Source organism: Dysidea avara, chromosome 1, assembly GCF_963678975.1.
Source record: "Dysidea avara chromosome 1, odDysAvar1.4, whole genome shotgun sequence".
Taxonomy (NCBI): domain Eukaryota; kingdom Metazoa; phylum Porifera; class Demospongiae; order Dictyoceratida; family Dysideidae; genus Dysidea; species Dysidea avara.
The window spans coordinates 41,141,020-41,159,489 of NC_089272.1; the positions used below are offsets into that span (position 1 = coordinate 41,141,020).

Sequence of the window (18,470 nt, forward strand, 5' to 3'; positions counted from 1 at the left end):
TTAAAGCTATTTCGATTCAACATTTGTTTCAACAACGTTTTTGAACTTTAGTGGCAAGGCAGTGTACTAAACTAGTATAAATAGGTACAGTAATTGTGCAGCGTGAGTGGCCTACTGTAGTCAGTTGCAAAACCAAGAGTTACATATATTTCTGATTGATCTATATAAACATTGTGAGAGGTGCCATGATGGAGAAAAAGCTGCAAGACTGCATTGCAGAGGTATCTAATACAATAGAATGTATAAACATTGTGAAGTATGTATATAAAATTCCAAGAAAAGTTGGGTCACCTTGGGTCTCTGGTACTTGGTCCCTGGTCCACTTTCTATACCTACCCTACTGTAGTGTCAATTGTGGCGTGGCCTGACAATAAGTCTCTCACAGATATTTTGATACATGCTCCTACCGAGACTTTTCTGGAATACTCTGTATCTGAGAGGCTGGTACTAGTAGGCTGTTGTACTGTAGCACAATATCCAAGTGCCCTATTAAACCTATTTCATGCAGTGTAGATTACTACAGTACTATAGCTCACAAGAGCTTTGGTAAGGTCAAGGGTATGTTTTTTTACTAGTAGACATACACACAGTTATATGGCTTTTTGTACTGTCGGTCTAACATCTAAAAATCAGTTTTGTTCTGGAAAATTGGGGGAGCATGGCCAATCCTGTCCCCTGGAACATGTAAATGTTCAAGTTATCATGTTGTATTCTTATAGTTCCATGTCAACCATCTCCTTGTATCAATAATGGCATTTGTTCATATTTTCACCAAACATCTACTTGTAGTTGTAGTGATCCTTATGATGGTAGACACTGTGAGACTGTTCAGAAAGTAAGTATGAGTTATAGTGTATATTAAACTGGTATGCTGTTTTTTTTCAAACGTTTACACAATACATTCCATTACTGTAGCTTTACCCTATTGGGGATAGTCAGTCATTATCAGTAAGTGATGATGGAAACTCAGGAGCTTTCTACTTATCTCAAGATTTTACACTTTTTACAAACCCCAGCAAGAAAGCATATGTACGTACGTGTGTATATACTGTATGTATGTACCAAACTTTGTAATGTAACAAGTCTAAGGAAAAATTAGGAATTTTAGGGATCATAGAAAAAAAAGTGAAACAAGGGAGGTCACCTACACCTGTAGATATACTAGTGAACATTAATCCGTACTTCAGTCATGGGTATAGACTGTAGTCGGGTTTAAAAGTTCACAAGTATATCTGCAGGTGTATCCCTTTATTTCACTTTTTTATTCTATGATCCCTAATGAAACTTATATATCCTAACTTTTCCTTATACTTGTTGTTATACTTGTTGTTTACTTTTTTGGAACCCTTGCATACTGCTTCAAAAGAAAGGGTGGTGCCAGAGTTAATTTTTCGTCTGAACATGTGCCCAAACTATCAATTACTAACTGAAAGGTGCAGGGCCATTACGCTTCGATTTCACCAATTCTCAGTCTGTTACACAGTTTTAACAAATGAATAACAGTAGTAGAAGTTCCTCTGCAATGAATCCAGTAACCATGGAAAATATAGATGATTCCTGTTAAAAATGTAGGGAAGCCATGTATTGCACTACTGTGAATCGACACCTTGGGCTGTCAGCAAAACGAAATGGGACACAAAGGAGGACAAAGGTAAGTCCATGATCCATGCATTGGTATGTCATAAGGCACATCTCATGACGAAATGATGTCAAACAAAGCAGTGAAAAAATCAAGCCCATATCCTTAGCCAGTGTGTGTGTGTGTGTGTGTGTGTGTGTGTGTGTGTGTGTGTGTGTGTGTGTATGTGTGTGTGTGTGTGTGTGTGTGCTTGAAAGTGTGAACACATGTAGCTACATATTGTAGGTGAATGTCAATGGAATCATTAGCTTTGATTACACCTTTTCTGAGCACACTACACATCCATTTCCTCTTACTGGAACTTATAAGATCATTGCACCATACTGGGCTGATGTTGACATCAGAGGAACTGGAAATATTTACTATCGTCAGAGCACTGATCCTGGTCTCCTTGCTAGAGCAACCAGTGAAATAAGAGCAGCCTTTTATAATCCTACAGATGTATCAATTGAGAACTTGCTAATTGTAACATGGGATAGAGTAGGCTATTACCCTAGTGGAACTGACAAGGTAATCTATTTGTATATAGTTGCACTATTGGCTACACTATGTATGGATATAGCTCAGTAAAGATTACATTACCTATATTAGTGGTGACTGTATGTAATACTAAGCAATGCAATCAGTTCCAATAGACGCATTCCAAACTTACATCACCTTCATAGCAACAATGTTCCGTCATTTTAATTGTGGCCAGTTCCTGTGGTGAGTTATGTGATTTGAAGCTGACTAGCTGCATAATATTAATACCACACAATTAGTGTTGTGTACCTTAATGCTTTAAGAGACTAATTACCATTGATGGAAGGGAAGTAAAGATATCCTTTCACAACTTCCCAGATGAAACAAGGTGTGACTTGTAGTGGTAGTGGGTTCATGCAATTTGCTGTGATGTAGGTAAGGCCCTAGACTGTAGCCACATAGGGAATAATTGTTGGTATAAACTAGTGTTCCACCAATAATCGGATCGGTATCGAATCGGAACCGATATTAGGCATTTTGGTATCTGTAATTTAGGTATTCCGATACCAATTAATAGCCACTCGTGCTAATCATCATCATCATAACTATCATCATAACTATCATCATAAATGTTTATGCTAGCAAAATTTAAGATATAATTCACTTGTCAATTTCATGCCCCACCCCCCCCCCACCACCGGGCATCCCAACACCCCAAGTGGGGATTTGACATCGCTTCTTGTCCCAAAACCACACCCAGTTTTCGGCCACCATTTTGAATGGGCCATGCACATGGCATATTCTCCGGCGTATTCAGTCTTTGCAGCAAAGTTGTTTCATTTTTCTTTGGTGTATTTTAAAGAAAAGAAGTAAGAAAAGGAAACCATGGATGCTTCTGATGAAATTTAAGATGATGGCCAGTGTAATTTAGTCAAATTTCCACTCTCCATGGGTTTGCTACAAGCATAAATTGTTACTCGTGACAATCGTTGTGAATAAGGACAAGGAGTGGAATATACAGACCGTAGATACTACATTTTGTGTGAAGTTTCAATCTAGCAGATCGATTCAGTGCAACCCATTTGGTCTTACTAAGGATAGGGACGGAGACCGGGAGTTCATGAAGTCCAGAAGTCCTGATAAGACAGATACTGAGTTGTGCTGTAAACTGAATTTCTGAGACAGAGACAACATTTGAGGTGAAACGGCTGCTGCAGCAAACAGTATAGTGGGTACATCATTTCAGATAACATGGCTTGTCAAGTAACTAAGGCATTGTAGTTAGTGTGCAGTGGTTAATGGTACATTTGTAAGAACTGGTAAATCACATTTCCATGTACGTAGCTTGCATGCATGGCCACCTTATGTGACATTATTGTTACGTACAGTGATGTATGTTTGTGAAAGTGAAAGGTTCATACGTTAGGCCTAGCAAACTTGATTAATTGTTTCTCATCCCCGCCCGTATCCCTTTTTATCCCACCGCCTCTTATTTCATTATTGCTGTTATCGATCATGCGCACACGTATTTTGATGCTAACAAGTCTGGCTATTATTTTACAGCACAGCAAACGTCCCTTGCACCTCAGAAATGGTGGTAAAACATAAATATTAGCTAGTAAGAGGCTTTAGCTAATCTTTATAGTAACAGGCAGTGGGATTTAGAGCATTTTCTTTAATAATGAATAATAGAAAATGACCTCCCACCTGCATGGAAATTCAAAAATCTGTGGATGAGAAACAAGTAATCAAGTTTGCCTGGCCTTAGTATGTATCGTCCAGTACAGTGGTAGCTGACTAACTAGACTCAGTTACTAGACAGTGCTATAGACATAAAGTCTAATTGACTGAACAGTTTAGAGATCTTCTCTCTCACAATGGGATACCTGCACTGCACAAATTCTAACCATATGTCACTCAGCGTTAAGTTTAATCCATAGAGATATCCAGTGATGTCATCCTTGATACAGTACCATGTAGACCTTAAAAACATTTTGATGAGAAAACACTCCGCTGGTATTATATTCTTTGATAATATGACTTGCCATTGATAATCAGGGAGGTTGCATGAGTCAGTATGACCAACATTATATACTTAGCAGATTTGTAAAGTGTAGTATTTGATAGTTGTATAGCACACATTATAATCTGACATATATCTAGTAGTCACACGTGAATGTTGTACTATACAGTGAAAATACTTGGATCTCATTGGCCGCAATTCTTTTCATATGAAACACTGTATACTTACACAGGTGTGATTGCGTGAACACCTTGGGATCAACTGAATGAATACAAATGGGACCATGGAAAAGTATCCTTAGTAGAGAGGTATCCTAATTTCTTGAGAGTTTAAATGTGTGTAAATATAAATGGGAGTATTGGCAAACATTTAAGTGATTGGTACCACTGTAGTAGGTTGTACTTCCACTTCAATCACGATTGTCCAATGAGCTGTTAAAAGTACTATATAATAAGAAACCGAAGTTTGTTGATTCTGAAACTGTTGTTGCACACCCTTATAGTGCTTCTGAAATGAGTATATACATGTGAATAAAAGTATTGCATTTTGACTATACATACATTCAATAACCACATTAATATGGTAGCTACTTGCTGAAACAGTATATAAGCTGAGGACCCAAATGAAACCATTTATACTCCTCACTGGCTCTTGTACTGATAATAGTGACTGTAGCAGTAGCTGATCATGCAAACTTAATTGTATGGGCTGACAAAACCTCTGACAAAGCAATTACTGTTGTTGACTGCTGTCAATGTCTCATGCCTTGTTCAGCCATAATAACCAGCTGCCTTTAACCAGAAACACTACTTCTGCCACCCTGAAGGTATTGGTGGGTTGTCCCTCAATAATACAGTTCTGTTCAAGCTGCTGTCAACACCAGATTTCAAAGGAGTGCAATCAAGATTATTTACTGTGGTCCCATTCAAAATGGCGGAAAGATGTTGCCATAGCAATGACGTACTTTTGGAAAGAGTCTATTGACAATTGTCCAATTCACTGACTGATTTTCAGTAGTTGCATTTCTAAATAATAAAATTGCATTTTACTAGCTACAGGTGTATACGAAGTTAATTACTAGTCGCATGCATGAAATATACGCTTAGTCATGTTTGAGGTGTCAAATTCCCTACTAGGGGGTGGGGACATAGTGGGGATTTGACAGCCGATTTTGCCCCAGTAGTGGGGAATTTAACACCACGATTTGCCAAATCCCCTGTATTCCCCCCCCCCCCCCCACCAAGCCAGGGGGTGGTGGGGCATGAAATTGACAAGTGCATAACAGGCTGGAAGTAGTGTTGAGCATTATTCTAGCATAAAAGGTGCAGGAATTGCTTTGTTCAACATTGAGCAACTGCTACTTACTATGTTTGCATGAAAAAGATCAAAATACTCTAATAGAACAGTCACTGCATAATAAAACATTCTAATAGAGCAGCCATACATAGCTACCTTGAGAGGTGTGTAAATTTTATGGCAATTATTGGTATCTGTATCAGTGAAAAATAACTGCTAGGTATTGGTATCGGATCGGTAGGTATTTTTCTGTATTGGTGGAACCCTAGTATAAACACTCACTGATGTTACCAGGTCCTTTGTACTATATCCTAGTTTGGGATGTTTGTGGTCGAATACCGTACTACTTGCTACGTGCTCTGACAGTAGCTACTAAATAGTATACTATATCTACATAGGTCTTCAGAAAAATCAGGGAATATGCATATTTATGGGACACCATTATGTCGTGTGGAATAGCCATGACGTTTTATTGTTTTGTGGACACTTGTGAACTTTTGATGTATAAACATGGGATGTTTTATTAGCATCTTGAAAATCATTAGTGAAAAGTTCCTAATGAACGAGTATATTGTTAAACACTATATATCTATATATATTGTCTGCAGAGTATCCTGTGTATGTAATTGTGGCTTGCAGGACAAATTTCACATTAATTTAGCCTAAAACTTCTTGGTGACTCCAGCACACTTACTTACTGACTCTTCTCCAAAAAATATAAAGCTGGATAGTCTTTGTTGATAACACATACTAACAAACACCCATCCTACACCGTTTCCTTATAAAACAGCCTCTAACAACCATTTTTGAGGTCATGTTAAATTAATTCATACATCCAGAGTCTCAAAATGCTTCTAATATTTTTGCATGTTTTCCAATATTTCTCATAAATTGTCATAGCTATTAGCAGGGCCGCCCAGAGAAATTAAGGGGCCCAGGACAAAGAGTTAAAGTGGGGCCCTTCACCCAAGCTGTAAGTTGAAGACCAAAAAAAAAAAAAAAGGTCACAACCTGCTGACAATGACAATAACTACCCATCACCAACCATATCTCCTTATCTATAAGCCTGCTACACTGCTCCTCTGGACTGCTCTATAGAGTATTTAGATCTGACTGTTCTATTAGAGTATATTGATCTTTTAAACAGGTATTCAGGGGGCCCTTCATGGGGCCTCCTGGGGCCCCTTTCAGGCTGGGGCCCGGGGCAAAATGCCCCCCCCCCCCCCCCCCTATGGGCGGCCCTGGCTATTAGTATGATGTAACAGCTTCCCATAATATGTGTGTTATCAAATTCTTCTGAATACCTCTATATTACATGTACTAATATAACAATGTGGTGCTATATAGCTACCCTGACTGTGAAAATTCAGATATAGCAACTTGATATTATGTTTCTATCCTTAATCTGTTGGTTAGGTAGAATCACACCCAAACAGGTAACCGATAGTTTGGCGATATAGTAGAGTTAGGGAAGTCTGTTCTGTTGCCATCGAGACTGCCACTGCAATAAACTCTACTAGCCAGCTGAGACTTAGTTACCTAGCTACGTAGGTAAACAGATACACTTGGAATACATGCATGTTAGAGAACACTTTATCACACACTTGCACTTCCTTAGCAGATGACTCATGAGTAAAAAACTCATGCTAGCAAATCTACTTGTGATTCTGTGAGGCACAAATACAACTTTACTCGCAAAACATTCAAGTCTATATACTTGTTACTTGAGAAAACAATGTGAGCAGGTACAATACTGTGTTTGAGCAGTACTGTACTACAACATAACCAGGGGTGTAGCCAGACTTTTAGTTGATGCCAGGGCATAGCTACAGTATAAGCTGGAAAAAGGTAACTACTTGCTGACATTAGCTACCCTCCACCACTCCACCAACTATATCTCCTTATTTAACTACACATAACTAGCTTGCTACACTACTGAATATTGTGACTGCTCTATTAGATTATCTCGATCTTGACTGCTCTATTAGAGTAACTATTTGTTTTGAATTTTTTTGATTAGAGTAACTTGAATAAATATTATTACTGATGCCTGGGCCCAGGCCCTGGTGGCCCGGTTTTTTGCTATACCTCTGTACACAACAGTGCTATTAAAGGATGCAATACAAATATGTTTTGGTTATTTAGTACATGTAGTTAATGTGTTGTATGTATGTACAGGTTAACACATTTCAGTGTGTGCTTGCTACCAGTGGATCTAAATCTTTTGTGATATTCCTGTATAAGGACTTACAGTGGGGTGGTGGTGAAGCTGTGGCTGGAATTAATGCTGGTGATGGTATCAATTTCATCACCATTCCTGGATCACTATCTCAAGATATTCTCAGTCTCACTGAGACCAGTAATGTGGGTAATCCTGGTGTGTGGATATTTGAAGTTGATACAGGTAATTAACAGTACCAATTAGTGCTAAAATGAATATTAGTCGATTATTCTTTTAACATGAATAAGCACTGATATCTTTCTTGGGCAATAAGGTAAAGCCTGAGAGCAATTTCTATCTTTTCTAAAATAGAATTTGTCATTGTGAAAATGTCGCTTCTCAAGTTTCTAGGTTGGCTTCATCCATATGATCACAGCTTACTGCAGTGCTAACAAATATTGAATAGTGTGTTTACAAATCGAATAATGTCATACCAACTGAATTGTCGAATATCTGATTAATCGTTTCAGCATTAGTACCAATGTCTCTTAAGTATTGTTAAATACACAGTAGTATGGTACAGTGAAACCTGTCTAAAGCGGTCACCTTCGGGCCAGAAATATTTGGCCTTTATAGAGAGGTGGCTGCCTAACTCAATATCCTCCATAAAGCAGCCATAGGCCATAAACCGAGGTTTGGCCTTTAAACAAAGGTTCCAGGCACTTATATTATAAACTCGGGTTTAGTTACATAAAAATGCATTTAGCTACACTCCAGTACACCGCCTAGCTACTTACATAGCAGACAAATTAGCAGAAAAGAGCCTGAAGCTACTCTGAGTTTGGAGCCGGACAGCAATTTAGCTGATTATGATTCCTAGCTACAAAGTCTGTGAAGTAAAAACAGGGACTTTGTTAAAGACGGTGAACTTTTAATGTTAACTAAACCATAGATAATCTATGACTAAACAATTACAAATCCAGGAATCAAGATAGTGGGGTGAGCTTTAATTAGAATCACACAAAGAAGCAGCCATGGAGTGGTCACACTATACTGTGAGTTTATAACTTTTCCGTATTACAGAAATATGAAGTAGTGCAGCTAATTTACTCACTGTAATGGCTATAGCTGGCTGCTTTATGCGAAGTCTTTTGTATAGCGAGGTGCTGTTTGAGACTGCTAACGCTGGCTGTTATACGTGTTATAGAGGTGACCGTTTAATGCAAACTACTTCTGTACAAACTGATCGGGAATTGGTCTGGACCGTAGTTACGTGGCTGTTATGTTGAGGCAACCGCCCAACTCAGGTGACCTTTAATTAAGGGAGGTTCCACTGTTTATATTATATAACAAATGAAAGTATAAAGTTTAAGTATCCTTCACAAATGTTTGGTGGCATCCCAAATCAAACACATAACCTGATTTACGTAGCATTAAAACAGTTACAGTACACCAGTTTGCTTAATATAGAGTAACATTGAATAATGAGTTTTATTTTTGTGTAATTGTGGTATTGTTTTGAACATACTGTAATTGCATGCATACATCACTGGTGGAAATTCAAAGTACTTTTTAGTTTTAATGTTTGCTAATGCAAGATCAAGTTTGATCACATTTAGCAGTTAGCTGCTAATACCATTATATGAGTTATCAGTATCATCATTAGACTTGTGCCAATTTTGTTGACATACCTCAAGCACAAAATAGCATAGTAAAAATGCCAAGCATTATGCTAGCACAATAACACGTAATAGGACGATTTTCAAGAATTTGACTTGAAGTGTAGCACGCATTGTGTATGCCAAGAAAGCCAACAATGTACACACAACGTGCTATTGCAAATGATATCAAAAATTTATAATAATATTGTATTTCTTGGCTGATTATTTACAGATAACAAATTTGAGATAATATCTAAGTCAGTGAATACTGAAATGCTCCATTAAAAGTAGAACAGTAAACTCTAATTATAGGATTGATTTTTGAGCATTGTTCATAGGCATAATATAAGCTGACAAAATTGGCTTAACCTTAATTGCCTTCATTTAGCTAGCATTTTGTAAGGAAATGAAGTACAGCATGAGGGTGTGGTCAAGAGACAAATATAGAAGTGTATGCAGTTCTTTTAGCGTATGAAAGAAATCAATAAGAAAATATCACTTATTCCTGACCACCTTGCAGACTTCTGTATGCATTCAAACATAGAGACACAAGAGGAAATAAATTGTCTTTGAAACATTTTTTTTTTTTTTGTTTTTGTCTCACTCAAACCATTTCAGTTTTTGGACATCAGACTATTAGTAAACAATCTGTTTCTAGCTGTAGAACAAACTGGTAGCTTTAATTTTGCGATTTAAATAAAACGCACATTTCTTTTTGAACTAAGATGATACATGTATCATACATTAACAATACTAAAAGTATAATGGTATCATGTTGAGATTTCAGGAATACATCAAGAGTATAATATACCTACTGTATAGTACACAGTCTCTATCATTACAAGTGTGATTGTGGGTTAATCTAATTGTTTAGTATCACAAAGAGTATACCCTATTAAGAGTTTCACAGCTGTCTTTATCACACCAACTACCATAACTTTCACATGGAACACTCCACCAGACAACGATAGAGTAGTAAGTTGGTACATTATCACATGCTATGACCCCAGCAACAATAATTTTCAAGGAAGTGTGACACCATTTAATGTGTAACACTGCTATGTGTGTGATGGTAGGTAAATGTTTCTGGTACCGATACACAAGGAGAAGTTACTGGACTAACTCCACACACCACATACACTTGTACAATATATGCTTTTAGTGGATCTGATGGACCAGTGAGTGATCCCATCACTGTAACAACTACCTATCAAGGTACATACAGTAAGTGCATACAGTATATAGACTGAAAAATCTAATGTAATTGTACTAATGAGTACTCTTATCATCCTGTACGTAATGTACAGTAACAAAAAAGGGTTTAGTTTTATGCTATTCACACTGCATATGTGAGTACTTGTTTATTAACAGCACCTCCTGGATAGTTGCAAAAGTAATTACCAAGAATATAATTTTAGGAAAGTCCCAGAGTAACATCCTTTATTGACCTATACTTTCAGCCCAGCCATCCTTTGTTTTCTGCTTTATGAATACAAATCAATAAAGTGGTTCTGTGTTCAGAAGACAGAACTTACAATTGGTGAAAAAAGACATCAAAGCTTGACCTAACACTAACCTAATGCTAAGTCAAGCAAATGATATTTTACACTGTCTGTGTAATAGTAATGTTTGACTATTTTGAGGGTTGGGCGATCCTTGACAGGGTTATGTACAAACCCAAAGGCCACAAACCCAAGGGTGAGAGGACATATCAGGTGAATCACAGGGACGTATAAAGGATGTACTACTCAGCAGATTCTTGTTTAGTGCTTATTAATCTTTATTAGTAGAAATGCAACCAGGAAAAGATCCAGGGGATTCAAATGGTTCCATAGAATCAGACAAACTGATTTTGGTTGTATTGACTTCAAGATGAGCCTGTCAGCTGCTTATCAAATAATATGAAGATTCTTTAAAAGGAGGGGTGTGGGGAATCCAAAATGCTTACCATGTTCCAGAGTGGAATACCCTTTTTTAAAGCCTGGATCCCCCATGGTAATCGATTCCAGATAGTTATACCAATTAGCTTAATTTAGGTCACGAAACAGTCACTTGTTCTATAGTAGATTGATCAATGGAATAATTCATTATTCTATCAAGAGTTCATAATATAAAGTAGTAAGAGAGAGTGTCCAACAGGAGTACATTCCAGCAAATACACCAGTAAGATAGAATATCAACACCTTGGTTTGTACAAAGGTTTCACCATCTCAACACATATCAACACTTGCCTTCCACCAGTAAATGTGTCAATCGGATCAAAACTTTCAAAAGTCTAATTTTACTCAGTGTGTTTGTACAGGCTATATTGGCAGTTTGACACTCTTCCTTAATATTGTATATTATGAACTCTTGATTCTATCATTAATTATTATCAGTATTTTTCCAACTAAAATGGCTTTCTGCCTAATTAGTGAACCTTACTTCTTCAAAGTATTGCTAAACAGTTTGATTACAAAAGTGATATAAAACGTTACAAAATTTGAAGCAATTTCGAGAATAATCAGTATACATTAAGAATACAAATGCTATAATGTAAACATTGTTTTTGGAAAAAATTGGAATAAAATAATCATGAAAGTTTTGAGAACAATTGCCACAAGCATAATTACAGCAAGCTTTATAATTATTATGTATTTATAATGTTTTGCAAGTACTACTCAGTAAAGTATGTGTTATATCCATGCTTTGTCATTTATAGTGCCACCAAACATGGCTCCTAAGAACTTTAGTGTTGTATCTACCACATCGACTACCATCACATTCAGTTGGAAGGCTCTGAATTTTGCAGAAGCTAATGGCATAGTGAGATGGCATATGATCACCTGTAATGACTTAACCAATTCTTGGGTATGCAAGTTTTATGGCAGTGTAGCAATAGTAGTTTGTATTTGTATGATTGACAGTATTTATCTGGTGTACTACTGTATTCAACACACCACCAACATTTCTGTGTCTCTCTTCTATTATACGAAATGTCCTGATTGGATGGTATCTAATGAAGCAATACTTTTACATGTACAGTACTGCCCAGAAGTAATGTTACAATCCCTCACAAGTGCTCAAATCCAGGCCGCGACTCGACACAACACACGACTGGAATACATCACATGCAAAGGCACATGGTTAAAGCAGCTACCTGAAGGAGTGCACGTGTCGTGGCTACACATGGTGAGTTAGTTAGCACACACATGCCAAAGAAATTGTGGGTTGAAAATTGGCTACATGAGTATCAACTACTTGCGAGTGTAACATTACCTCTGGGCGGTACTGTAGTTAGTTATTGCTTGTTTAATTAAAGTGATGCTGATTTGTGACTAATAAAACAACGATAGCTTTAAACTACAAACATACTGTATTGCATATATGGAATGTTGTTATCACATCCCTTTGGTTTTACTACCTCATTATCATACATGTACAGATACGTACTACAATCACTGGTACTGCTACACAAGGGACAGTTACTGGACTAACTCCACTCACTACATACAACTGTACAATATATGCTTTTAATGGATTATATGGACCAAGGACTGATCCCATCACTGTAACAACTACTCATCCAGGTATACACTAGCACATAATCATATGTGACCGGATTTGCAAAAGGCCTTACTGTCTTTCACACACATCCAATTTTATGAACTTGAAATACCATAACTTAGTGATAAAGAAAAATCTAAATTTTCTCCATCCACTAAGCTATGTTGATGCTCACTACTAACTAAATGTCAAGCCAATGTCTTTTTCCAATCTGAAGTTATGAGTTGTTAAAGTTTGTAAATTGGATGTGTGTGTGGAAGACCCCTTTTCGCAAATCTGGTCACATAAAAAATTACATAGATTCAGTAAGTAAGTATTTAGTATTGCTTGCTTCAGATTCTTTCTCACATGCAGCTCCCAATCCTCCAGTGATACTATCAGTCACTGCAATTGATACTCATTCAGTTCGTGTAACCTGGAGAGCACCAACACAACCTAATGGAGTACTGAACAGTTACACTATCATATATCACATTGATTATGGCAGTGATGCAGCAATTGATGTTCATTATAATGGAAGGATGGTATGCTCATATTATGTACATGTAAACTGTATTTATGTTAGGATGAAAATTTACAACCACTTTTATGCATTGCAGACGCAATCCTATGATATTACTGGACTGGCTCCATATCAGTTAGTCACAGTGACCATTATTGCTATTAATGATGGAGGAACAAGTGGGAACAGTAATGTAATGATGAATAGATCAAATGAATCAAGTAAGTCAGTTTTAGATTTCAAATATAGTGAAGTGTCAATTATTAGTGATGCCACGATATGAAAATTTTAATGTCATGATAATCACGATATCATGGGACTTACATCACAATAGTGACGATATATTAAAATATGTTAATGATTTCACAGATTAAGTTTTATTCAATCAATTTATAGCAGCGATTTGGCAAAGTTGACACTTGTTTTTATGCATTACCATATGTTGCCAGAGAAATTTCCTCAATTATAAAGTCACTTTCACTAAATAATTTGTTTATCATGATATAAATTTTTCTCTATCACGATTATCATGAATGTTTCTATCATGATTATTTCGATATATTATGATATATCGTGGCATCACTAGTGCCAATATTACTTAAGTAGGAACATCATGATTAGGTTTGCATCAATTTCTGATGTTCCGTATTTAGAGTGTGATAGGCTAGCAAAACCCAAACATCATGGTAGGATGATTTTAAAGATTTTTAATAAAAATGTAGAATATGTGCGCAAAGAAGAAACCAATTAATGAACACACTGCAATTATTAGTAAAACAAACCTATAATATACTTATATTTTATATACAGAAATAAGATGGAGATACTCTAATACAGCAGTCAGCTGCAGTTAAAATACTTTCTAGCAGTTAAATGTTTTGCCTCTTGAGCATAATCTTGATTTTGAAAACATACTTTTGATGATAATAGGCTGGATTTTAAGCATTACTCACTAGTATTTTCCAAGCATTGTTGGCTAATTGCAGTGCACTAATAGTTGTATTTTATACAGTATTTCTCAGTGAAGTGTGATACAATATAATTATATTAATATTGCAACAGACAAACTACACAGTGATACCAACATGCACATACATATGTGTCTGGGAAAACCAGTCTTATCACCAATGACAGCAGATTTGATTTTTCACCAAGAACACAAAGCTACATTAATAAACTATCAAATTTCATAATAAAAATCAGCTAGACTTGAGTGGTGTGCTTTTGCTGGCTACTTTTCCCAAGCACAGTAGTGATCCATACAAGTTGTCTGGGGCCCCAATGGAGCTCTGTAGCCTGGGGATGGCTGTATGTGGCTGTAGAGCTATGTGGTATTAGCTGATATATGGTTTTTTCGATAACCGATCTGATTGTCTGTGCAACACTAATGTATTTCCATAGCTATATCCCTGTTTTTGTGGTTTGTGGTATAATCTGTACAATGCCAAAGTAGAGATTTTACCCACGTATTGCTTGAAAACACTATCATGGCTGTAAAAATTATAGTCGTCATGCATAGTTCACTAAACTGTGGTCCATTATACATACTTCACAAAACATGGCTGTATTCCCACACTTCATCCATCTGTACAAGTTATAACACAAGCACTTGTGCTTTGTGTGATATTTATACACTTTTCCTATATTATTTATGTTTTTTTCAAACCTTCCTACCCAGCTCCTGGAGTAGTACATTTTCATGTTATCAAATCAACCAACACTAATTCAGAAGTAATAGTGATGTGGAGTCCACCCCTACAACCCAATGGAGTTATCACATCATATGAAGTGATGTATCAAATATATGAGGACGACAATAGCAGAGTGCAAGCTAAGGCAAAGAGCAATGCTAAAACTTACACCATTCAAAATCTGAGTGAGTGTCATTGAGTAAATATGATCATAACGCCATAACAAACTTTACTGTTTCTAGTCCCAGGTACTCCTTATCAAGTGAGAGTAGTGGCATTCACCAGTGTTGGTATGGGAGTATTGGGTGATTATGTTGTATTCTTCAGTGAAGAACTAACACCAACTAAACCACCAGAGAATGTACAAGCTAACTGGTTGAATTCTACAACAATCAATGTCACTTGGACTCCATTAAATCTTTTTGCTGCTCAAGGATTTTCATATTATAGAGTAGTGCTCATGTATATTGATATCTACGATGAAAAGAAACAACTTGTAGCAGTAGCTAATAATAGCTTTGCTATATTCACTAACTTGGATAATGACACACGATATTCAGTGGTAGTGGGAGTGACAAACAATGGACCATCTTCTGTCATCGTAGATAGTCATCCCATCGATGGTATGACATGTGTTAATATGACTAGCTGTATACACCTCAGGTGTATATCCATTGATTTAAGTGTCTGTATGCAAATGTAATATGGAATTTCACCCACGTGTAAAAAGAATTCTTGTGCTATATCACATGTACAGTATTGTAATGTATAAAATTGATTTTTTACATGTTCATTTGTATAGTCCCATATACTACCAATGATGGTGTTGATGACAACCAGTCTGTTACAATATTTGTAATAGCTGGTGGAGTGTTTTCTGGAATTGTAGCTATTGTGATTCTGATAACTGTTATCATTCTAGTGAAGTGTTGCTGCAGGTAAGTTGACTCTTCTTAAAGTATAGTTTATCTACTGTCGTCAGGTGTTGTGTAACATCATGCTACTGGCATTAAAAGTGTTATATTAAACTAATGTGTTAATAAATTATTGTGTTGAGGCAGCTTTTATATTTCCTGCAGAAACATGGAATGTGTCTAGAGGAACATGCAAAAAAAAACAGAAAGGGTATAGAGCAGTTAATGCTGCAGTTGCTTTTGACTTTACAGTGCAGTACATGTGACAAACGATAGCATGAAAATGTTATAGTAAAACTGAGGATAGCTAACTTTTATCTGCTGTAAGGGTCTGTATAATGTAGAAAGGAAATTGTAGCTTCTCCATCTGTTTTTCTGGTATAAGTTTGTAGAGAATGTGGATGGAGAGTAGGGGCATTCTAATGTAATATCAGAAATGAGAAAATTTTGCATAATATTTCCTTTGATGTCTGCATGAGGTTACTAAATCTAGTGTGAAACCTGTGGTGGGGTTACTAAATAGTTACTAACCTGTGGTCTTGCTGGTGGTTGTTCACTACATTCATCAAACAAAAATCAGCAAAGCCAAAAACAAAACATCCTTGCTGTTAGCTTACTTTCTGGACAAGGCAGACATTATTAGCATTCAGATCTAGGCATTCAATACATTGATGTCATGGTGTGGTGCTGACACAATAAACTTGAAAGATAAATCTCAATGCTACCACCCATAGTTTACTTCTTTAAGCTTACTTTCTGGACAGGACAAGAGTCATTCTAGCCTGGCACAGTAACTACTTGATACTGGCACTATTGTCACATAATGGTAGCCACAATGGTACAGTGTACAATGGTATTGACAAGATCAACTTGATTTTAGGATAAATCCCAATGCTAGCATTCATAGTTTGCCACTTTCTCTCACTCTTTCATTACCTATTTCATTCAAGAAATTTTCCAAATCATTTAGAATGAGCCAACATCAGTTTCTACATTATTTGAGCCCCTCAGACAATGTGGGCTTAGCTACCCACAATTAATCACATCGGCCTGTGGCCTTGGTAATTGAGTTTATGGGTAGCCTCACCCAAATCTGCTTTGGTCTCTAAATAGTGTAGAAATGTTATTTGCATTCTAACTAATACGTAGGCTAGCTATACACATAATTGTACTACTAGTATGTGAACATCCAATGATAGGCAATTAACATTGTAGTGCTTTTTATTGCAGCAACAGAGTGAAAAATGTGTAAGCTTCGTAGTGGGAAATGTGTGGTCCTTATTATGCAAATGTATACGTAAACTGAAAATAATTGTACTGCATGCGTAAGGCTAGGGGTCACTGAAGTACACAGTGTATAATGATGTTTAAAATAATTGTATAGATGTATAGGAAATAAGCCACCATCTTCCTATGGATATGAGGTAGCTCCTTTGATGTCAGATGATGATGATAGTGATGACCGACCATTACAAGTAACTACTATGGTGGAGTTAGAAACATGAAAACTTATCAAGTGGAAAATATTACTGATTTAAACCTTTAGGTTATATATGATAATATGGTTTTGTTATGCTATTGTCATGCACTTTCATAAATATAGGTGTAACACTACAATATGCAATTTTATACATACAGTAATTAGCTACATAATAACAAACCTACTCTTCATAATACAGTTTATCAACTGGAGAAAGGTATTCTACATTTAATTAATATAATACCTTTAATGTGTTAACATGCTATGTGGAAAATCGAAAAAAATTACATAGAACGTGTTTTGATTGGTATGATTTACAAAAGCAAATGTTAAAAATGAAATCAACTGCTGGGATCCATATTGTTATGAGTAGAATAGCTAATTACATGTAGCTATGCTGCAGGGGCATAGCCAGGAATTTTTGAAGGGGGGTTCCAGCACCAGCATTGAGTTACTAGAAGCAGGGGTCTGAGGGCGCAGCCCCCAGCCGCTGAGAGACTTTCAATATTTTAATAAATCAAAACTCAGCAAATTGCTATATTTTATGCAAAAAGTACATTAATTATGATGCATTAAGTGCCCCTGGGATGAAGGTAGTACTAGATAAAGTCACCTAGTGGAAACAGACAGCATAACACATAGAGACAGATATAGTAATCTGTAAGTGATGGTTATATCTCACTGCGGTATAGGAGCCATGAATCCACTGATACAAATGACAATCAAAACAATATAACTATACAAATATGCATAGCATGAATTCATTTTGCATAACACAAGTGATAAATTACTGGAGCTCTATATCTTTAAACACTGCACACCAAAGCTATAGCAGTATAAGGTCATGCTAAGTTTTGCATTTAATGTTGGAATGTCTGAAAAACTTCATATGGACATGGATATTTAAATGCATGTTCTATTAGAGTATACCTGACTGCTCTATTAGAGTATATACCTGACTGCTCTATTAGAGTATATCGATCTTTTTAACAAGTTTTGAAGAGGGCTCATGTTACCTCTGTAAATCCTTCCCTGAGAGATGAATGTAAGTTTTATCAATTGTGCTGTGCCATTACACTATATTGCTCACTCATT

General features: G+C 36.5%; 2 protein-coding genes across 2 annotated transcripts in view; both read left to right on the forward strand.

The window, feature by feature from the left end:
- The window catches only part of LOC136241922 (uncharacterized), a 28,935-nt gene extending 11,328 nt beyond the window's left edge, over positions 1-17,607 (forward strand). Inside the window, exons 14-27 of the mRNA XM_066033307.1 lie at positions 720-835; positions 916-1,029; positions 1,865-2,149; positions 7,599-7,824; positions 10,117-10,268; positions 10,319-10,457; positions 11,944-12,092; positions 12,667-12,811; positions 13,143-13,312; positions 13,388-13,511; positions 14,969-15,166; positions 15,224-15,604; positions 15,784-15,919; positions 17,280-17,607. Coding sequence (XP_065889379.1) covers positions 720-835; positions 916-1,029; positions 1,865-2,149; positions 7,599-7,824; positions 10,117-10,268; positions 10,319-10,457; positions 11,944-12,092; positions 12,667-12,811; positions 13,143-13,312; positions 13,388-13,511; positions 14,969-15,166; positions 15,224-15,604; positions 15,784-15,919; positions 17,280-17,400 — 2,456 coding nt within the window. The 3' untranslated portion in view covers positions 17,401-17,607. The remainder of the gene's footprint in view (positions 1-719; positions 836-915; positions 1,030-1,864; positions 2,150-7,598; positions 7,825-10,116; positions 10,269-10,318; positions 10,458-11,943; positions 12,093-12,666; positions 12,812-13,142; positions 13,313-13,387; positions 13,512-14,968; positions 15,167-15,223; positions 15,605-15,783; positions 15,920-17,279) is intronic.
- LOC136246729 (leishmanolysin-like peptidase) overlaps positions 1-18,470 on the forward strand; it is a 204,942-nt gene that overhangs the window by 18,195 nt on the left and 168,277 nt on the right. The gene's annotated exons all lie outside the window — the stretch shown is intronic.